The sequence below is a fragment of the Alligator sinensis genome, unplaced genomic scaffold, assembly GCF_000455745.1.
Source record: "Alligator sinensis unplaced genomic scaffold, ASM45574v1 scaffold264_1, whole genome shotgun sequence".
NCBI lineage: Eukaryota > Metazoa > Chordata > Crocodylia > Alligatoridae > Alligator > Alligator sinensis.
Window position 1 is genome coordinate 2,779,362 of NW_005841831.1, and position 7,205 is coordinate 2,786,566.

The window sequence follows — 7,205 nt, forward strand, 5'->3', positions numbered from 1 at the left end:
CCTCAATGCTCAGTCCCACGTCACAACATAACAAGAATTCTCCACCTTTTTCTCTGACTGTAGACGGAGTCAGAGCCTTGTTCTGCAGTTTAAGTGACTGCCAATGTTCCTTTTGTTTTAAGTTATTAACAAAGTTTCCTCCCAAATTCAAGTTTGTATTTTCCTATATCAATGGCATCAATTTACACCAATAATTGTTTTATGTGCTATTTTCTCATAGGCAGAAATGCTGTTGGTTTACATTAAAAATTTACACCACAAAAGAGACAGTAACAAAAAACATTCCACTTATATTGGAGGATATATCATCTTTTTATGATATAGTTTATAGTTTGTTGAGTGAAATAGGCCATAGTGGCAAAAGCACTTTTGTGTTGGTGAAACCACACCTTCATTAGGGCTTTTGCTGGCAGGAAATGTTCCCCCCCAAAATATCACAGCTGCCTGTGGCATTGCAATGCTAGCAAAAGTTGCTACATAGACTTAACCTTAAAGCAGTGGTCACCAACCAGTGGATCTCGATCCACCAGTAGATCTCAAAGCCTCTTGGAGTTGATCTGAGGCTGGGGTTGGGGGCTGAGTGCCCGCGTACATGCATGCACACGCTCCAGCCCAGCAGGTCAGTCCGTGGGGGAGGGAAGGGGCAGGGGCTAGATTGAGGCTCCCACGGTGAGGGACAGTGCCACAGAGGCAGGACCGGGTATAAATTGAGTGGGGCCCGACTGGGTGGGACTTACCTGCTGGGAAGGCTTACCCCCAAATAACTGCTCCCACAGACTTACCTGTGGGGAGGGGGGGCAGGAGGCACACATAGTAGATTTGGGTTGCTTTTAAAAGCCAAAGGTGATCTCCTACTTAAAAAGGTTGGAGACCACTGCCTTAGAGTCTCCTTCAACACATATGACAAAGAGAAAACGAGGTGTCAATTCCTTTATTTCTAAGGTGAAGCCTTCTTACTCTGTTGTTCAAGGGTAGCTTATACATTAAAGAAGTGTTTCTCAACCCATGGGTCGCAACCCAGAAGTGTGTTGCAAGAATATAAGAAAGGGTTGCAAGCAAACTTTAAAAATGGATTCTCCTTTAAAGGGGAAAAACGTGGGAAGCCATGGCTTTTCCCTTGCAGGCTAGCAGAGGCCCAGCCTGCGAGAAACTGCTTGGGGCCCTGCCTGTCCCACACCCAAACCCTGCCCCGCACACTGAGGGGCTGGGCAGGGGCGGCAGGTCGGGACTGGCTGTCAATGTTTATAAATGAATCCTGGTACAAAAAAGGTTGAGAACCACTGCACTAAAGCAACATGAGAGATTTTCATTTTCAGTTTATGCCTACCAATCAAAACCCTACATTCAAGAAGCAAAATCGCCCATCTAAAAATATGATTTAATCAGACATTGTTATTATAATATTGACTTAAAAGCTAATACATGAAAAGGGCATTGATGTGATATTTCACTCTAGATGTCATCATCTGAAACAGGGTAATGAGAATTTATTACGGATATTATCTTTCAAATACAGGGCAGCATCTTATGGAAAAGTAGGATCAATACTAAATAAGATCAATTCTGTAGCTAGTTCCATTATGCAAATTGCCTTTTTTGTATTTGGTATCAATATTATTAAAGTTAATACTGGAATGTAATTGTCTTATCTTGGTGGAGCTAGGAAAATATGAACAGCTGAAATGGCATGTTAATTTAGTGATGTTATTTTTCAAATGTAGGCGATATGTTATCGTAGATAAGATCGATATTAACATTACGGATTCTACAGTTTACTTCATTATGTAAACTCTGTGGTAGTTGAACTCATTTTCCTTCAGTTATTCACATCAGCCATAATGGGTAATGTCTCTATAACGATCTACATTATAAACCTTTGCAGATCAAAAACTGCCCTGGATAATGTGTCATTAAACTCATTTGTTCTAATAACAACATTAATTATGAACCTACTAATTTATTGAATACAGTGATGAACCACAAAGGTGTACCTGAAGTATAATGTGTGTCATGGGGTGAAGTGTTGGGATTTGAACTTTTAAAAAATGTCTTATTTTTAGATAATGTTTATTTAAACAAACAAATATTTGGTGAAGTTACTATCTCAGTTATTAAATAAAGCTACTGACTTAGGGCCCAACCCTGCATCATAAAAGACACCTCAGGTTTTGCCTTTGACTCCAAGTGGAGCAGCATCAATCCCAGTCCTGAAAATGCTATGAAGTGTAGTGCTTTCTGTTGCTAGGTCCACATATTTGCAAAACAGAACTTTCACTCACTTCCTTGTATCTGCAGCTGGATTCAAACTTCCTAGCTGGTTGGATCCTAAACCTTTGCTCCCTGTGCTTGCTCACTGCTGAGCTATGTTCTCACTTGATTTTCCAAGTCTTCCACAGAAATGGGTCAGGCTACCATGACTAGGAAGGCCCTCCCATATTTTAGTCCCAATAGCTGGGATACTTACCTGGGAAGCAGTAGACATAGGTGCTAGGCCCCCTCACCCACAGGCAATTTGATTTTATCATCTCTCTGACTTCTCACTCTAGTGTGCCAACTACAGGCTACAGGTTAGGCATTATTCAGATGTTTCTCCAGCCCTCATTTTGAAGATGTTCCCTTGGGCAACTAAGAGAAGGTGACAGGTGAGAGCAGGAAAAAAGAAGAGGCCACAGGTTGTGTGTACATATGCTGTGTGTGCTCTAAGATGGCTGCTACTCTGCAAAGAAACTGGTCCTGGTTTTTAGCTTGGAATTTTGCTCCCAGTTATGCAGGGACTTCCCCACTGTACTTTCTGTCTCTTTTATCCAATGAGTGTTAAATACAAGGTATAGTGGCTTAGCTTCAAGAGGAGTCATAAAATCACAGAAAAGTAGGGTTGGAAGGGACCTCAAGAGGTCATCTATTCAAGTTCAACCCGCTGCTCAAAGCAGGACTATCCCTAACTGATATTATCCTAGCCAAGGCTACAGGCCCCGCATGCACCCAGGTTTTCAGTTTTCATTTCATTTGTGATCTGAAGCTACAGGTGATTCTGAATGGAAATACAGTCATTATTCTTGCATCAAGCAAATAAGTAAAAATATTATACTTTTAATATGGGGGGGCATCTTGGCCAGCTTGTAACTGGCAACATTTCCCAAGCCGTTACTGGCATCAAAACTGACACAATCCCAAAGTATTTCCATTAATTAAGAGACATTGTGCTGTTTGTGCCTTGCATTACTGTTACTTAAAATCAGTGGCGAGAAGCTATCAACTAAAATATTAATTTATAGTAAATGGTTTTGAATCCTAGCGTCCTCTGGAAAGACCACCCAAACACAAGGGAAGGGATGAACCTTAACACAATGACTTTGGAATGCCAGTATTAGTGACATTAGCATAAATGATTTTGTTGAGAAATTAAAACATGGGCAAAAAACAAAAAAAGGCCTGGTGAAAATGTCTCTGTTTTGGTAGGAAACCCAGCTGTGCCTGATACTTTAAGTAGTCTCAGTGCTGTCTTGATGGGAAGTGCAGCTGAGTGTATAGTTCCCAGGTCTGTCCCTGGAGGGGCAGGGGGGGCAAATCAGGGCAACTGCCCCGGGCCTGCACTTTGGGGGGGCCCACGGAGCCCGGTCGGCTTTGCGTCCAGCTGCTCGCCATCCCCTCCTCGCCACGTCCGGGCACCCCACAGGCTGATTTGCCTCAGGCCCTGCACCTTGTGACGGTCATCTCTGACAATTCCCCATGGTGTGTACCAGGTCAGGGGATTTTATCATAAGCTTTGTGATGCTGGTGTTTCATCTCCTTTGTTCCTGAAGATCTGTGATTACGTGGGTATCTCAGCTTTCAATCTTGTTTCTTTTAAAGCAAGTTTCCAGCCTGTGGGCTGTGGAAGAGTTGACGGTAGGAAGTCTAGGTGCTCAGAACAAAAGACAAATCAAACGAACCCAAAGTCGAACGTGTTTAAATGTCCATGACTCCCTACTCAGACTCAATATCTGAATCCCTGGGATGGGCAAGACTCCACAAGTGACATGAGCTGCCCTGCCTTGTGCTCGACACCACAGCAGCCACTGAGGGTCCTGCCTGCACCCTGCATCTTGGGCTCCATCAGGTCGAGACCTCCTCATCCTGGGAAGGTCCATCAAGGAGGAAACTGGAAGAAAGATACTCCGAGCTGAGGCCTGCTTCTGGCCCTCAGGTGCGTCTCAGCTGCAGCGTTTCAGGGCGGAGCAGGGCTGGCCCCGTGCTGTCACGTCCGCCCCCGCTTCTCCGTGAGCCGATGCCCGCGTGTTCTCCCAGCCCTCCCGCCCCAGCCCCGGGCGCTGCCTTGGCGCGGGGACACCAAAGACTCTCACTCCGCTGCGCCGCCGCTAGGGGCGCTCCACGCTCCCCCCCCCCCGGCACTTCCCCGCCTTAGCGCCCGCGGCGCCGCTGATGCCCCTTGTTCCCCGGAAGAGGCCTCTCTGGCTCCCCGTCTCTATGGTCTGCCCCGTTTCCGGCATCGCTCTGGGCGGGGACGGAGGGCGCTTCCGCTTCCGGGTTCCCCAGTTCGGGCGGCGATGGCGGCGGCCTCCTCTTCCTCCTCCTCCTCCTCCGCGGCGGCGGCGGGGGGCTCCGGGTGCCGGGCGGAGCCGGAGGACGCAGCGGCGCTGCCCGCGGGCCCCGGCTGGAGCGAGGCGCAGTTCCGGCCCTACACGTTCGGGACGCGGCCCATCCCGCGCCTCAGCCACGGCGACCCGCGCGCCGAGGAGCTCATCGAGAACGAGGTGCCTCCCGCGGGGGAGCGCCCGGGGCGCCGCCTGCCTCGTCCCCGCGCCTCTCGGCTGCAGGCCCGGCTGGGGGGGGGGAGGCGGGGGGCGAGACCCCTGCTGCTGCTGCTGTTGCTGCTGGAGCAGTAGGGTCAGCAGGTGGGAGCTCTGGGCCGAGTGCATGTGAACCCCTCGTGGGAGGCAGGTGGCCCGTGGACCACCAGTTGGGCAGCCCAGACCCAAGCCATGGAAGAGCAAAAGCAGGCTTCTTCTCCGGCCCAGGGAGCAGCCCACTGGGTCGTTAGTCCTGCAAGCGATTAGACTGCCATTTGTTTTTGGGTGCCTGTTTCCCTTTTCTCTCTGTTTGTACAGTGAGGCTCAGTGATGTCAGTTTCCTCTTGCTTGCAGGGGATGTCTCTTTCCTGCTGCAATGTTTGGGTTGTGAAACTTGCAGGGAATCGGGGACACTTCCTTATGTGGAAACATGCCTTTTACAAAGCTTAAATGTGCTGCCAGATTTGAACTGGGTGAGAAATTTGGGGGATACACCGCAGAGGCTGGTCATGCAGCGGATTTCATGGGTCAAACTAAAGTCTTTTGTACCTTTAGCTCAGTGAAATGAATGTGCTACCTGTAACTGCAAAGCTATTAAAAGGAAGGTGGACATGTAGGTTTCAGAAACATATGTGGTCTCTTCTGCTGAGTACAGGGAAAGTATTAGTGCCGAGACTGTGTGTCTGTAATCCATTTATGGGGCAGAGCACATGGCTAGATCCTTCCCTAGGGAGGGTTGTGGGGCATGTGTGGCCTGTTGCTCGGCCTCATTTTTCGGTGGGTGGGGAGTGTGAAACAGTGCTGAGCTCTTATCAAAGGGACCACTAAAGATCAATGCAAATATTTGTATTGACTTGTCTTCATAACAGAGCACTTTGCTGTAGTATGTTTTTTTTTACCTGCTAATTCAGGAATCAAACCTAGGCTCTGTCACAAAGCTACACAGAGTAGTATTACATATTCCGTATTGTGGAGTTATGGGTATTTTGTACTATCTTCTAAGGCACCTGGATACAGGTTGCTGTTAGGATAGAAGGACCACATTGTATAACCCAGTTAGGCAATTCCTATATTCTTCCTTGAGATGCTTCTTTGACTGGTTTACAGGGTTGGTTGATGGAACCTGACACTCCTCCATGAGCTTGTCTTAAAACTTCTCGTCTTATGGTTATATATTTGGGACTTTCCTCCCCTCCTTCCCAGACCATGTCAGCTGATTGTCCTCCTCTTGCTTCAAAAAGGAAACTTGATAGTGGTAATCAGTTACTCATCTGGTTTCTCCAGAGTTTCTTGAACCAATGCACTTCTTGGTTTTTTTTTTTTTTTTCTTTATCTAGGAGCCAGTGGTGCTGACTGACACGAACCTGGTATATCCCGCCCTGAAGTGGGACCTGGATTACCTCCAGGAGAACATTGGCAATGGAGACTTCTCAGTGTATAGTGCCAGCACACACAAGTTTTTGTATTATGATGAGAAGAAAATGGCCAATTTCAAGAACTTCAAGCCCAAGTCGAGCAGGGAAGAGATGAAGTTCACTGAGTTTGTTGAAAGACTCAAGGAAGTTCAGCAGAAAGGGAGTGGTGAGAAGTAAGTGAGCCTTGGAGAGGTCTCTGGTTATCCATGCTTTTTGGATGGTTATCCATCCATCCGTTACATGATAAGTTGAGGTTTAGGGATTATGAGTATGGAAGGAGCATGTAGCCTTTTTTTCCTTTTCCTGAGGTGTTTTGTTCCTCAAGCTTGGTGTTTGAAAAGGGTGTTTTTCAGGTTTATCTTTGCTATGTCCAAGCCTTAATAAGTTTCAAAGTTGTATGTCTTCAGTTATGACTCGGCTTTCTTTCAGTGGTTGGCAGGAATAGGCAGGAAAGGCTCTATACTCCTTCGCTTTCTTATCTGATTCTTTACCTTATTTCCCGCTTCTGGTGGAAAGAGCTTAACTTGGCAGCCTTGGAGAATAAAGGCCCCAATCCCTAGGAGAGGCCCAAGCACTAACAGTCAGCCTTCCCCCTGCCAGTGCTCCACGTATGCATGTTACCTTTTCCTCAGGTGGGTGATGGGGTAGACAGAAAGGGGGGTTAGTCTCTGGTGTAGGCTGGGTTGGTGTCTCTTCCCATGCTACTAGCAAAGGTGTAAATTAATGCTGTGTCCGTGATTTGATTGTGATGCTCATCTGTTAGCAGCTAAGTTAAACCACCTACTCATTTCACGTAATTCACCATGCAGCCATCAGATAGGACCAACTCCTGGATACTATGAACCTTGGCTGGATTTGAATCGGCTATAGAGAACAGAGTAGTTGTGTGTCCCCATATTGGGCCCCTGAGCCTTTGTTGCTTCTGTGGCTTTTCCCTTTCAGATGGCATGTCAAGATTCAGCACACTGCTCAGGAGCAGCTTTACTTGTATTTGACTGCT

The 7,205-nt window shown here is 47.3% G+C and overlaps 1 protein-coding gene across 4 annotated transcripts in view; it reads left to right on the plus strand.

Moving 5' to 3' along the window:
* The first annotated feature begins 4,498 nt into the window (after positions 1-4,498).
* The window catches only part of HIF1AN (hypoxia inducible factor 1 subunit alpha inhibitor), a 136,095-nt gene continuing 133,388 nt past the window's right edge, over positions 4,499-7,205 (plus strand). For all 4 annotated transcript variants that reach the window (XR_003095089.1, XR_003095103.1, XM_025209290.1 and 1 more), the window contains exons 1-2: positions 4,499-4,754; positions 6,128-6,378. Coding sequence is in view for 2 of the 4 variants with exons in the window: in XM_025209290.1 (XP_025065075.1) it covers positions 4,548-4,754; positions 6,128-6,378 (458 nt within the window). In the remaining 2 variants the exon portion in view is untranslated. The remainder of the gene's footprint in view (positions 4,755-6,127; positions 6,379-7,205) is intronic.